At 41.0% G+C, this 14,974-nt stretch overlaps 1 protein-coding gene across 2 annotated transcripts in view; it reads right to left on the reverse strand.

The window, feature by feature from the left end:
• The window catches only part of CYP11A1 (cytochrome P450 family 11 subfamily A member 1), a 27,858-nt gene extending 14,162 nt beyond the window's left edge, over positions 1–13,696 (reverse strand). Inside the window, exons 1-4 of one of the 2 annotated variants that reach the window (XM_075208303.1) lie at positions 13,425–13,696; positions 10,648–10,803; positions 7,642–7,841; positions 4,397–4,600 (exon numbers count right to left, since the gene is read on the reverse strand). In XM_075208303.1, coding sequence (XP_075064404.1) covers positions 4,397–4,600; positions 7,642–7,841; positions 10,648–10,803; positions 13,425–13,660 — 796 coding nt within the window. In that variant the 5' untranslated portion in view covers positions 13,661–13,696. Of the gene's footprint in view, positions 1–4,396; positions 4,601–7,641; positions 7,842–10,647; positions 10,804–12,598; positions 13,404–13,424 lie in introns of those variants that run through there. The other variant, XM_075208304.1, reaches the window with a different exon arrangement.
• Between the last annotated feature and the right edge of the window lie 1,278 nt (positions 13,697–14,974).

A 14,974-nucleotide genomic window follows, 5' to 3' on the forward strand; every position in this document is an offset into this window, starting at 1 on the left:
GTCTATGCAAGGCCTCAAACTACCAAGCTTTTTGGCCACAAAGAAATACCCGGCTCTTACCAGGGACTTAGAGGTTCTTATAAAGCCTCCTCCACATACTCCTCCAAAGCCTTAGTATCTGGAATAAAAAGTGCGTACAACCTGCCTTTAGGCAGCTTAGAACCAGGGATGATGTCAATAGCACAGTCATATTCCCGATGAGAAGGAAAGGAATCTGCCTTTTTCTTGAAAAATATATCCTGGAAATCCAATGTGAGTGCTCACCCTGCTGTCTCTCCATGCCTGGACACCGCACTAACAGGCAGAGCGTCTTGGCTGTTGCCTAGGTGACTGAATGGCGATGGCCAGGATGCGGCCCAAACGTACACAGTGAGTTGCGGAAGCTTGGGGCACCGCCATGGCTCGTAACAGACAGGGGATTCCCAAGTTTATGGGAAATTTAGGTGAAGCAGTTAAATGATGTCCTGGTTCAATAGCTATTTGGAGCTGAATGGTTTAATGGGTAACTGGCCCTGAAGACAAAGGTGATCCATCTACAGTCTCCAAACTCACCCAATATGGTTTTCCTGTGCAAAGGTGATATTCATTAAATTGTCATCAGCACCAAAATTGAGCATTGCCAGACTGGCAATTAGAAGAAACCCAGAAGAAAGTGTTATTGGTAGAACAAAATGGGATTGATGAGGCAGAGGGTCTTCTTTTCCGTGAGCTAGGAGATCTAGTGGTTGTGAGATGGAATTTAATTAAATAGACTTAGGGGTAAATGTATCAAGCTGAGAGTATTCCCGGCGGGTTTGAAAGACCAATCAGGTTCTAGCTGTTTTTTATTTAGTACATTCTACAAAATGATAGCTAGAATCTGATTGGTTGCTATAGGCAACATCTCTACTTTTCAAACCCACCGGAAAATTCTCAGCTTGATACATTTACCCCTTAGACTTAGAATTCACTTGTCTAAAGTCTGTCATAGCAATAGTTTGATGACTCTCATTTGGGCAACTGAATGCATACTGTACTTGACCACCACAATATAAACAAAGATTCTCATCACAACGTCTCTGTTTTTTATTAAAGCTGAGAGGTTTCCTAATTACATCAATTTGCATTGGTTCAGGTGAAACATTAGGACTGTCTAATGGTGGGGCCTTGAATGATGTAGGACTATAAAACTTGTCCACTCCAAAAGCTTTTAACCTCTCACTTTTCCTTTCACTTAGTCTTGGATCAATCCTAATACAAAGTTGGATAAATGTGTCCAGATCATAAGGGGTGTCCACTCTGGCCACTTGCTCAGAATGACCACGACGGAACTGCCTTTTTTGGCAGAATCTTTCCATGTGGTGTCTGCAATGAAACATCAGAATTCAGCAGGTTACTCAGCTACAGAGCGTTTTCCTTGGCGCAGTCCATGGAGTTTAGCTTCAGCAATGGAGCATCATTTAGGATAATCAAAAACTTGACCGATAGCATTTATATCTTGCAGGATATTGCTGTCTTGCTCAACATAAAAGAGGCCCAGGAAAGAGCTTCCCCAGGCAGAATATTAATTATGAAGAAGATCTTCATCGTATCATTATTGAACTGTGTAGGTTGCATCTGAAAATGCTGCACTGATTTAGGAAACCTCTGTATAAGTGACAATCACCACTAAATTTAGAAGGCAATGGTGGACGTGAGATTTGTGCAGCAGCAATGTCATTTTTTTAAAACTTTTCCTGCAATTTAGATATTTGTCTTTGCTGGGTTTTAACAAGGGTTTCTAATTCTATGATCTTATTCTGATAAAGGCAAGTAAACTCTTGCAGCACTTTTATTTGATTCTTCAAAGTAATTAGCAGAGTTACTCCTGTGGACCATTTTTAGGCCAGATTTATCTGTAATGGTACAGAAACTGAACAAGAGTCCAGAGGCTGAAAGGAAGGAAAACTGGAGGATAGTGTAATAAAGAGCGGTCAATGGCAGCCGGCTTCAGAAAAAAAAAGTGAATAATAGAATGCAGGATGCAGCAGCAGAAACTAGATTAATGGCAGGAGTACAATAATCTGGCAAGGCAGACAGGGACAGGTAAGGCTTTTATAGGAAGTGAGGGGGTGAAGCGAGAACATGCTGGAACATAGAAGCACAGTTGGACTAGAATACAGAGTAAAGACAAGGCACTGTCCAGCAGCCAAAATAGCTCAGTCAGCAGAGCAGCAGACTCAAGAAGCAAAAGCTCTGGGTTCAAGCCCTGACAACAGGAGACAGAGATCTGCTGATTTGGGAGAATATAGGATCAAGAGGACAGGTGGTAGAGTAAAAAGAATGTAGATACTTCATTTTTATTTGTGGGATCAAATAAAGAGATGGTGTTAGAGTGTGCAGGGAAGGAATTGAGCAGGTTGTTTGTTGACAAAGATGATTCCATTTCAAGTTGAATCTTAACAATATTGTCCTTGAAGTAGGAAGTAAGGTCTTGGGCATTGATAGTAGTCAGAGGGTTGAGAAGAGGTTAAAATGGTGTTTGGAGTTTTTCATCTGAGTAGAGATGGGAGATTGGAAGTATGTTTGTTTAACAGTGTCCAGAGCATTTCGATATTAGTGGTAGATAGCGGTATATGTGCAGAAATCATTAGTGGTACAAGATTTACACCAGTGACGCTTTGCTTTGTGAGAAAGTATGTGAACATTTCATGTTGCCTTATTGTGCCACGGCTGACATTGAAGTAGACATGAAGTTTGAAGGGTCGCTGGAGCGACTTGATCAAGAGGTGCTGCAACTGATCAAGAGTACTGCCATATCAGGGGAGGAGAAACTAGAAATTGTGGCGAGAGTGTGTTGGAGAGAGGTGGAAAACTATTGAAAATTAATAGAGTTAAGATTTCTACTGGTATGAGGAGTCTTGGTAGAGATAGACAGTAGAGAGTTTAAAGAACTGTGGGAGAGCTTGTAGCTGAAAAGGTGATGATCCAAAAGGGGGTAGGAGTGTTGAGGAAATCAAAAACTGAGCACAGTCTAGAGAAAACAAGATCAAGGCAGTGGCCACCCCGATGAGTAGAGGACTCAGTCCGCTGGGAGAGGCCAAGGGAGGAAGTTAGAGAGAGTAGTTTGGAGGCACAAGTGGAATGTGGTTTATCAATGGGGATGTTGAAATCGCCCATGATGATTGTGGGGATGTCAGAAGACAAAAAATGAAGGAACCAGGCAGAGAAATGTTAAGGAAATTGTTGGTATGGTCCGGGGGGCATAGGAATAGATCACAACAACACGCATAGAGAATAGGTTAAATATCCGAAAAGTATGTACTTCAAAAGATGTGAACGTGAGTGATGGGACATTTAGTATAACTGTGAATGTGCACTGTGGGGAAAGAAGTAGTCCAACCCCACCTCCTTGCCTGCCTCCAGGTCTGGGGGTCTGGGTGAAATGGAGGCCACCATGTGAAAGGGCTGCAGGTGGGGCAGTGTCTGATTGTGTGAGCCATGTTTGTGTTATTGACAGAAGGTTGAGAATTTTTGAGAGGAAACAGTTGTGTATGGAGTAAGTTTGTAGAGCGTGCATTCCATAGAGCACACTTGAAGGACTTTGGGAGAGAAGAGAGACAGTGAAGTGTTTGTGGTTTGCTGGATTTCGGTAGTGCTCTGATATACGTGTATGAGGGATGTCCAGAACGTATTGTCATTGAAATTCGTGAGGAGGGGCAAACAATTGCTATGAAATGTGTATTTTTATAATTATTCTGGTATGTGCTCATTTTTAAGATTTACTAATAAAACATTGTAAACAATAGACACCATGGTAGTGCCCTCTGTTTGCATTATTGTTTAGAAATATGTATTAATTTGGTGCACACTGCAAAAAAACAGTTCATTGTGTCATGTTTGGTCCAATTATTTTTACCTAGTTCTGTCATTAAGACCCTACCAATTGAAATATGCTGTCTCCTGAAATCTAGCTGCCTGAGGTCACTTCTTTATACACCATTTGCGATAAAGAGAGGGACAGATTTTGTTAAGCAGAAGCCATAGTTTTTAAAACATAAACAAAAATAAAACTGGGTGCTCAGTATCCAATCAAGAGAAAAAAGTATACACTAATCATATGTTAAAACAACAATATAATAGATTGTACTATAGATAGATATAATAGATTATAATAGATTGTAAGCATGCGAGCAGGGCCTTCTCACCTCTTTGTCTGTTTTACCCAGTTTGTTTATTAGTTTACTGTGTTTGTCCCCATTTGTAAAGCACTACGGAATATGTTGGCACTATATAAATAAATGATGATGATGAATATAATAATATATATTGTGATAATTATGATGCAAGAGATAAAAACAATAATTATCCTAATACGAGTCATTAAACATCCCTTGAAGTCAGAAGCCTGTATGCACAGGAAGCTATGCACACTTACCATGGTTAAAGATGGAATCCCATGCCTTCACGTGGTCCGTCCAGATAGATGAGTTTATCAGTCTCAGCAGCCGGGGAGGAATATAAAGCATGGGGCTTGTGGTGTGAAACATTAGTGTTACCGAGTCTATAAACTTCTGAGATTCCGGGTTTATGTAATCCTGCAGGAGACCAAGTCGCTGTCCATATAGCACATAGCAAATAGCTGTGAACATATCACATGTACAGATCAACACACAGAGAAAAACTATAGCTACCACACAAATTGATGCAATATGAAATATGTTGTGCTGTGCGCACACACAGGCTTCTAAGAATGGTCTACACTTACATTGTGAACTAAATGCAAATACCGTATATACTCGTGTATAAGCCGAGTTTTTCAGCACATTTTTGTGTGCTGAAAATGGCCCCCTCGGCTTATACACGGGTGAACTTCCTGGTGTCCGGTCCCTAAGCTGTTTAGTTCCGCAGTGGAATGCATGTGAGTTCCACTGACAGGAAGTTTTGCATTTGGAACGCAAACTTGCGTTCCAAATGCCGAACTTCCTGTTGGTGGAATGCACATGCGTTCCACTGCGGGGTAAGTAAAAGGCTGAAAAACTCTCTCTCTCTTTTTTTTTTTTTTTTTCACGGAGCGATCTTCATTTTCAGCAGCAACGAGTATGGCGCCCTGGAGCCTGAAATCTCTCTAGCACGCTAGTTCTCTTTCACAGCAGCCTCATTAACGAGAACATAGTTGATTTCTTCATCCCCTTTCTGCCACTGGAGCGCCGGCATGTGAAGATGTGTATCAAGGAAGAGCTAAGACAATATGGGCTCCAGGAGGATGAACATATAATAGAGGCTGTGGCAAATATGATGCAGTACATCCCAAAGGAGTGCAAAAGATTTTCTGATAGTGGCTGCAAACGTGTGAGAGTGACCCTGGAACTCAAGTCCTGACAACTGACAACCCCACCAAACTGCAAGTAATAGATTTGAAAATTTCACAACTTACACAGTTAATAATTTATTTGTATTTTATGTGTATACATATTTTTATTCTCCACAACAATGAAAGCATACATCAAAATGACAAAATAGCATTAAACTGAAAAACACACATGATATAAAAATGTGTACAATAAAAATGCATATACAGATGTAAATAAAAAAATATAATAATGAATACATCTAAAAAAATTACCAGTAGCTGCTGCATTTCCCACCCTAGGCTTATACTCGAGTCAATAAGTTTTACCTGTTTTTGGTGGTAAAATTAGGTGCCTCGGCTTATATTCGGGTCGACTTATACTCAAGTATATACGGTAGCTTATTTAAAAAGAAGGCTAGGTAACATCTCATAACTGTTCAAGTATATATAGTATATACAGTAGTTGAAGTGAAAACTTTAGAAGTAGCGGTAGGAAAAATGTATTGGGAATGTAAGTGAATTGAATTGGATAGTTTTACAACAAAGTCAGTAGGAGAAATGGCGGTATGGCGTATACACCGCCACTTTGACCACTGGTAAAATACATAACTGATGAGCATTTCACTGAGACTGGTGCTTCCAATCGCTCTATCAAAATCAGTATTAAACTTGGCAAAGGACTATTCTAGACCTGGTAACAGAATTTTAGAGAGTAAGAGATAACCAGCCACCTGTACCCACAAATAGTGACAGTAAGATTATTAGTTGTCTGTGAGCACAAAATGCTTTCTAGTAAACATTTTTTTAAGGAAAAGCAGAACCTCTTCTGTCTTGCACACCAAACATATCAAGTATTAGCTTTCTGGCAGGAACAGATATTGGTGAATGAGCATACAGCTTATGGAATATCCCCATAAGCAATGCTAAATATCAACTTTCTACATTATCAATACCCCCAGGAAACTTATAATGGACTGCACTCCGTTAAATAAAGCTCTGCATGCTTTTGACAGACATTAGAAGTACTGAGCAGGACTCTATACATTATATTAAGTTGAGGTTAGCACAACAGCATGGGCCAGCACTTCCCGTGTTCTCCCAGAGCTGTTATAATGTTATGTTTTATTGGTTGATAGAACACTGTTTCCATGTACTGAATTCTGATTGCTTGCAAACAATAGCGGGTCTGGGACAAGTATATAAGCACCAGAAATGCGTTTGTACTGTACATTAGACAACTCAAATTGGATGTGTATGGTACATTATTATTATATTATTATACAGTATTGTGCATTAAAAGTGTTTGTTCTGTATTGCACACTACCCAACAGGAAAGTCACCAAGGAGGAGTCTATAGGCCGTAGGGTGTAACACATTGCTATATGCAATGAAGTTAATTAATCAAACTATGCTTTTTGGGGGATGGTTATTTTGTTGATTTTACTTTTCCTAAACAAATACAAGGAAGGCATCATAGGTCATAGTGTGTAAAACACCTATTCATGCATAGAAGTTCATACATCCATGTTTTTTATGTTTCAAATTTGATCTAAATTTTTGTTTACATCACTGGTATCAAACAGCTTATCTGACCCTTGACTGATAGAGGAATTCTAATTTACACATGAGGTTCTGGGTGGCCGAGAAAGAGGTACTTTAAAGCACTCCCCATCCACATTCAATGAATTATAGTGGTGCCAGAAATATTCTGGCAAGTTCATGGCAAATTCCCATTTTACTATTTAATTGAAACAGCTGCTCACTACCCTATACCAGCAGTCATTTAATACATTTCTTTAGGAGGCCTTAGGAGAGAATAATCTTACCCATTATTATACTTTGGGGAAAAAGCACTGCTGATCATGAATGCTACCTCAATATTTCAATGGCAGCCTGTTACTGTAAAAATATAGCAATGTTGCAGTTCCATGGGATACTTTCTTCTGCGTGTCCCTAAGTCTGGACCTCTCCTTATGGGAAATCTGAGACATGTGAGAATAGCATCCCATCCATAATACTCTACTATGCTGCTAAAAGAGAATTCAAATAATAGATTTGGGAATTACTGTTTAACTTAACATCCACTGTTTCTTAAAAGGAGAAGGTTAGTAAAGTTAGAATGAATTGGAAAATAGACTAAGCCATTATTTATTGAATGGCATCCCATAGATTGCTGATGGGAGTTGAAATTCAGCATCTGAACAGCCACTGCCTGTGTCTGTATCCATACAGCCAATAGCTTGGGAAAGCATGAGACAGTTGCTGTTTATGTTGTTCTTCAATGAATACCTGTGTCAGAGTATAAGTGCCCCCCTTTCTTCTTTACTTACACTCTAGTGCAAACCGAAAGAGCTCATTGGTCAAGTCAGCAGTCCACTTTCCCCGATCACTCCTTTCCACCTGAGTGTAAACTCTACGAACAAAATCCTGCCCCACACTGTCCAGAAGCGGCAGGAAGCGATTCATCCCTGCCACAGATAGTACCTCGCGATTTAGTATCAGTCGTTGACAACGCCAGTCTTCTCCACTCCTGAAAGACCACAGTATAAAGTGTGACCTCTTTATATAACAAACATCAATATATCATACTTGCCAACTCTCCCGGAATGTCCGGGAGACTCCCGCATTTTGCGAGAGTCTCCCGGACTCCCGGGTGAGTGTGGCAATCTCCTGAATTCTGCCCACTTCACTAGGAAGTGCCCCACTTCCTAGTGAAGTGGGCAGAATTAGCTCCCAAACTCCGCAATTCCCGGTGAATCGCGGGGTTTGGCTCCGCGCCCACTGTGAAATGACGCGGGTGCGTTATGACGTCACAGGGGGGCGGTGCCAAAATGCCACGATTCTGGCCACCCCGCCCCCCTCACGACCCCCTCCACTGGCTGGCTCCTGGAAGAGAGAAAGTAGGTAAGTATGCTACCCTATTAGTTTGTATTTGTATTGTATTAGTTTGTATTTTTTTTAGATTGAAAGCTCTGAAGGTTGTCTTGCTATAAATAGAAACATAGATAAAAATGCAATCTTAAAAATACTCTCAACACTATTATTATCCTCCTACAAATCATTATATCATTTTCAAAATCTCTATGGAGGAAAAAAAAGTATGGCTGCCAGACAGAAAGATAGTCTGCTACACAGACACAGGATGCCTGACTCTCAGCATGTGATGTTGGTGGAGAGACAGAGAGATGTGGAACAGTATTGTATCATGTAACTGCAGTTGCTATGGTAGTCACATTACACTGTGGAAAGTCTGTGGAATTATAAATCATTAATAGCAGTCTGAAGAAACAAACCAAGGTAATAAGGTAATTACCAAGCTGCTTCTGTTATCCAGACACAGTGATTTATGTAAAAAAAAAAATACTCCTTAAACACTCAAATATAGAAGCAAATCATCCATTTTTATATATAAACTACATTTTCTAAACTATAATGTACGATAGTATTTATCTTTTCATGTAAAAACAATATTTAAACTTTTTATACAAGAACCACTTGGCAAGGACCATTCCTGTATTATCCACATTCTGAGGCTACAGGACAGAAAAATTAAAATATACACACATAACTAATACATTAAAAAAAATAAAAAATAAAAAAATTATTTTGCTCCTGCATACCCCATAACGCATTCCATGGCTGATAGAGTGTCTTTTGTCAGACACTTTTAAATGCTATGTAGTCTACATTATGATGAACAAAACAAAATAATGCAGCATTAGGCAACAGCGACACTTAGTGGTGAGCTGGGCTAATGATATCTTGAAAATTGTGCAAGGCAAATACACAAGAACAGTGGAAAAATGTAGCTTAATATTTTAGTACAGTATTAGCAATGTAAAAAATAGTATTCAGAATTTTGCAGATAAATAGATGAACAGCATCAAATTTCTCAGATACTAGGACTGGATGTATTTTTTACTGTATAGCCCGGCGGTTCCCAAACTGTGCGCCGCGGCTCCCAGGGGTGCCGCGGTGCTGTCACTGGGGTGCCGCGGGCCAGCCATAAAAAAAACAAACCACAAACTTACCAATCCGTCAGGCACCGGGACCCAGCAGCCTCCTCTCTCCCGCAGCTGTCACTGAATATCGATGTCAGTAACAAGCTGCTGTGGGAGAGAGGAGGCTGCTGGGTCCCGGCGCCCGACGGATTGGTAAATTTCTGTGTTCTTTTTTTTTTTTTATGGCTGGCGGCTGGCGCGGAGCAGAGGAGGGGGACAGAGAGCAAAGGATGGTGACAGCGGGGCACAGGAGGGGGAGAGAGAGCAGAGGATGGGGACAGAGAGCCAAGGATGGTGACAGTGGGGCAGAGGAGGGGGACAGAGAGCAAAGGATGGTGACAGCGGAGCAGAGGAAGGAGACAGCGGAGCAGAGGATGGGGACAGCGAGCAGAGGAGGGTGACAGCGGCGCAGAGGATGGGGACAGAGAGCAGAGGAGGGTGACAGCGGGGCAGAGGAGGGGGACACAGCGTGAGAGGGGCAGTGGAGGGGGACACAGCGTGAGCGGGCAGAGGAGGGGGACATTGTGAGAGAGGGCAGAGGAGGGGGGACAGCGTGACAGAGGGGAGAGGGGGCAGTGTGAGAGAGGGCAGTGTGTCTGGATGCAGAGGGGACAGAGTGTCTGGATGCAGAGGGGGCATTTTTGCATACAACTAAATAAGTATTTCTGTCCTGACCTAAATACTTATTACAATTTTTTGACCCAACTACTTCTAAAACAGGACTGCTCAATAAATATTTTGGAGGGGTGCCTTGAAAAAATTTGGAGACTCTAAGGGTACCGCGAACTGCAAAAGTTTGGGAACCACTGGTATAGCCTATAATTTACTATCTGTTTGGTATGGGTATGCTATTCAAACACCAAGTAGAAGTTCCAATTTGTATCCAAAAAAGTTAAAAACAACTTGTATTATATTTAAAAATGCACAACAAAAACCAATTACAATCACTGCACACTTTGCTTCGACTGTAATAAATAGCATACCCATTACACAGCTCTTAAAGGAGAATGCAAAAAAATGGGCTGAATATTAGTTGAACCCACAGAATGGGTGCTTCAATGTGTGAAAACAACACATGTAATTTAGAAAAAATGCTGCTTAGTGAAATCATTCACCCTAAATATTTCTCTCTACATTAACTTGTCAGAGAGTATTGAGCTTTTCTGTAAAGACTCTGGGAATCTATATAAGATTATGTACTACCAAAGAAAGCAGGCAAGCAGAATCATTTCACAACACATTTCAATAATACACTATTCAAAATGATTATTATGTCCCAAATAAAAATCACCACAAACAGAAATAACCACAATTCCATATGTACTAAAAACTCACTTCAGTAGCACTCCATATCTCTTATTGCGATAATCCCGGTACTCGTACCACGGCTGAATCCTGAGACGCTCAGGATGTATCCCTTCCACCTGGAATAAAGCAGCAGCATCCTCTGGATGTTGGATGAAAACACTGTCATGTGTTCCCAGAGTCTCCCTATGCAAACAATACAAGCACTGTCTCATACATTTTACAGATGCCTCTCAATGATATCACAACCATATTTCATTCTGCTCCTCTCTCTATAAGAAACACAAGTAGCACTCTATGTCACCTCCTGTTATAGGTATATTTATCAAAGAGTGATAGGGCTTTGCCCTAAACATCAAAAGGTTACTGACGGCTATAACATTCACTGGGTTTCACTGATGATAACTTCAATGACAATGGAAGCCTTTTTAACAAGCATTGCAACAGAATTGTTCAACTGCCCCAGCAATATTTTATTGATAAAGTTTGTTAATAAGTATTTTTTTTAATAATAAATGATACTTACCTCTGCATATTTATATATAGGCACCTATACAGCTTTACTATAGAGATGCTCAGTTAACAAAAATGTTTAAAAAAGAGTGAGGGGTTCTATAATAATTACACTTTTTTATCTTTATAGTAACTTTGATACACAGCTATCTAACATTCTGCTCATTTCTCTACATGTAATACATAGCTATTTCATTCTGCTCATCTCTCTATAGAAGTTACACAGTTATCTTTCACTTTGCTCATCTCATTACATAACATACACAGCTATCTCCCAATGGTCATCTTTCTACATAACATACACAGCTATCTCCCACTCTGCTCATCTTTTTACCTAGCATACACATACTTGCCTACTTTTAGGCGGGCATGAGTAAAATGGCGTTTTGTCGTGGGGGGGCGGGGCCAAAATGACACGATTCTCGGTGAATCGCATCATTTTAACCAGGGAATTCACGGATGCGGGAGAAATGCCAGTTCTTGCGGGAGCCGGGAGACTGACCCGAATTTCGGGAGTATCCCGGACTTTCCGGGAGAGTTGGCAAGTATGAGCATACACAGCTAGCTCCCACTCTGCTTATCTTTCTACGTAACATACACAGCTAGCTCCCACTCTGCTTAACTTTCTACATAATATACACAGCTATCTCCAGTGGTGGGATTCAAATAAATTAACAATCGGTTGTCTGTCCTAATGACCAATTTAAGTATACAAAAAGATATACCGAAGGGTAGTTTAATATTTCATGCATTTAATACTCAAATAAGAACTATAAAAGAGGTACACAAAAATAGATTATGATATAAGACGGAGTTTTAAAATAATAATGAAAAAATATTAAATAACAAGCAAAACTAAAAGAAATATAAAGTACCAACAATGGAAGTTACATGGCAATACATACATTGAATCACAATAGGAATTAAATATAAACATAGGCAATAAAAGAGTACAAATTATTAAGACATTACAAAGACAATAGCAAACTAATAAAGAACAAATATTATAAAAGCTGCATAATGATAAATTATTTATATCAATATCAAGAGGCAGTTATCTAGTCAAACCCAGGTGTGCGTGTGTGTATAAAATATTTCTTATTTTATGCTGCTAATATCAAGATAATAATAGTAATGAGTCACGTTATGCCACACAGTAGTGCCCCATTTCAAATTATGCCACAGTAATGCCCCCAGTTCATATTATGCCACGGTAATGTTCCTCTTCATCACACTGTGCCATGCTGCTTTTGCCCCATTCACACTGTGCCATGCTGCTTTTGCCCCTCTTCACACAGTGCCATGCTGCTTTTACCCCCCTTCACACTGTGCCATACTGCTTTTACCCCCTTCACACTTTGCCATTCTGCTATTGCTCCCCCTTCACACTGTGCCATGCTGCTTTTGCTCCACCTTCACACTCTGCCATTCTGCTTTTGCTCCCCCTTGCTTCCGTTCCTTCACTTACCTTTTCTATTGGCTTCTTTCCTCTCTTTTCTTCTCTTCTTTTCTTCTGTCTTCTTGCTTGCTGGCTCCTCTCTGCGCCACTCCTCACCAGACATTTGGTGCCGCCGGAGAAGGGAGGAGGAGCGTCGACGTCACAAATAGGTGAGTATTTTTTTTTTAAAGTACCCCGCTCCCCCCACCAACATAGAGGGTGGACTCTGAAACAACAGGTTCGCCAAACACACCTTAAAATGAGGTATCGGCTCTGGTGAACTGCTGCGAACCACCTGAATCCCACCACTGGCTATCTCCCACTCACTTTCTACATAACATACACAGCTATCTCCCACTGCTCTTCTTTCAACATAACGTACACAGCTATCTCCCACTGCTCCTCTTTCCACATAACATACACAGCTATCTCCCACTCTGCTTTTTTCCACATAACATACACAGCTATCTCCCACTGCTCCTCATTCCACATAACATACACAGCTATCTCCCACTCTGCTTCTTTCCACATAACATACACAGCTATCTCCCACTCTGCTTATCTTTCTGCAGGATATACACCTATAATTGTACACCTCTTTCCTGTATGAAATGTAACTCTCTATCACCCTGTCCATCCTTCTATATAAAATGTAAGTGATTAATTCTGAAAGATACACAGTAATCTCTCACACTATAGTCCTCTCTTTTATAACCCACAGATCTGTCTCTCTCACGTCCTGCTTTCCAGCTACTCTACAGTTGTAATAGTCTCATACTTATTAATTCCTTCCTTCCATACAAACACACAAATCATAGACCGACCTCTACCACAGAGCAGAAGTTGTCTCCCACACCTGTATATAGGTCCAAAGCGCTGGTAATTTTTCATCATGAGATGATGCATATTGTGAAATCCATCCTTCCTCCAGAAGTGATACAAGTTTCTCCATCCTTTCTTCCAGTCACCAGGCAGGTGTTCATAGGGCAAGGGAGGTTGATTACTGACCACTGCAGAGCTCTCACTAGCCAGTGAATGGTTCAGCAGCCCAGAGGTAGAAGGAAGAACAAACAGCCTACGGGTTAGCAACATGTTGACTGTCAGTCAGATGGTGCAGGGGTCTCTCTTATAGAGCTGCAGAAAACATGAAGGACACAAGGAGGAGAGTGAGGGATATGTCCCTGAGCTGAGGAGGATTTCAGGGTTATAGCTGTATACAGAGAAGGGGGGAGAGCTTTTTTCTAGAAGGGATAGTGTATGAAAGTTTTATGTCTAAAAATGCATTTACAATATCCATAACAGCATGTTGACCATAAAATAGAACAGGTTTAGAGAACAGGAAGAAACCTAAAGAGCTATACTTTATTTCAGATATATTAAAATATTGTGAATTTACATGTGCAGGAATTTTAAATAGCTTCTACATTTTACTTCTGAATGCATCACACGATCAATTAAAGCAAACCTGCAATCATGCAATCATTTTATGATTGAAGATATGACTTAAAAACGTATTATTATTATTCTTTATTTATATGGCGCCGCAAGGTTTCCACAGCGCCATACAAAATAAAATACACAGAGTAGACCATGCAGGGTACAACAGTACAGAGGAAAACAAGTAAAACCAAGACTCCAAAAGAAGAAATGAAATTTAGACAGGAGGGAAGAGGGTCCTGCTGGTAAGAGCTTATATACTAAAGGGAGGGGAAACAGACATCAGGCATGAGAGGAGTCAGTGGAGGAGATCAAGCGCAAGAGAAGGGGGAACAAGAAAGTGGGGAAAACAGGGATGGAGAAGGGTAGGTGGATGGCTGGTAGTCTTTGATGAACAGATGGGTTTTTAGATCTTGTTTGAAGGTGCTCAGATTAGGGGACAAATGGAGCGAAGGAGGTGAATCCAGTGGAGGGGGGCAGCACAGTAGAAATCTTGGATTCTAGTGTGGGATGAGGTGATCAGTGGGAAGAGGAGGCGACGGTCATTGGCCGAGTGCAGGGAGCCGGTGGGAGTATGAATGGAGAGGAGATTGGAGATATAAGGGGCAGTGGAATGGGAGAGGGTGATGATGAGGTGTTTAAAGAGGATTCTGTAGGGGATAGGGTGCCAGTGTAAGGCAAGGCAGAGATGTGGGCAGAGGAGCAACCACATTGAGAATAGAGCGAAGGTGGGCGAGAGGCCTGTGAGTAGAAGGTTACAGTAATTGAAGCGGGAAATGATGAGTGGATAATGGTTTTACATACACATATACATACACATAGATCATGCTTTAAGTTTGTTAAAGAAAAGATTAAGGCGTTGTCACTGCTGGCCGCCGCTCCTCGCTTCCGTCACCATGATGACTGGGACTTCCCTTCCGTCTACATGTCCTGGCTGTCACCAAGGGAACAGCCGGAACGCTTCTCTCT

Source organism: Mixophyes fleayi, chromosome 4 (assembly GCF_038048845.1).
Source record: "Mixophyes fleayi isolate aMixFle1 chromosome 4, aMixFle1.hap1, whole genome shotgun sequence".
NCBI lineage: Eukaryota > Metazoa > Chordata > Amphibia > Anura > Limnodynastidae > Mixophyes > Mixophyes fleayi.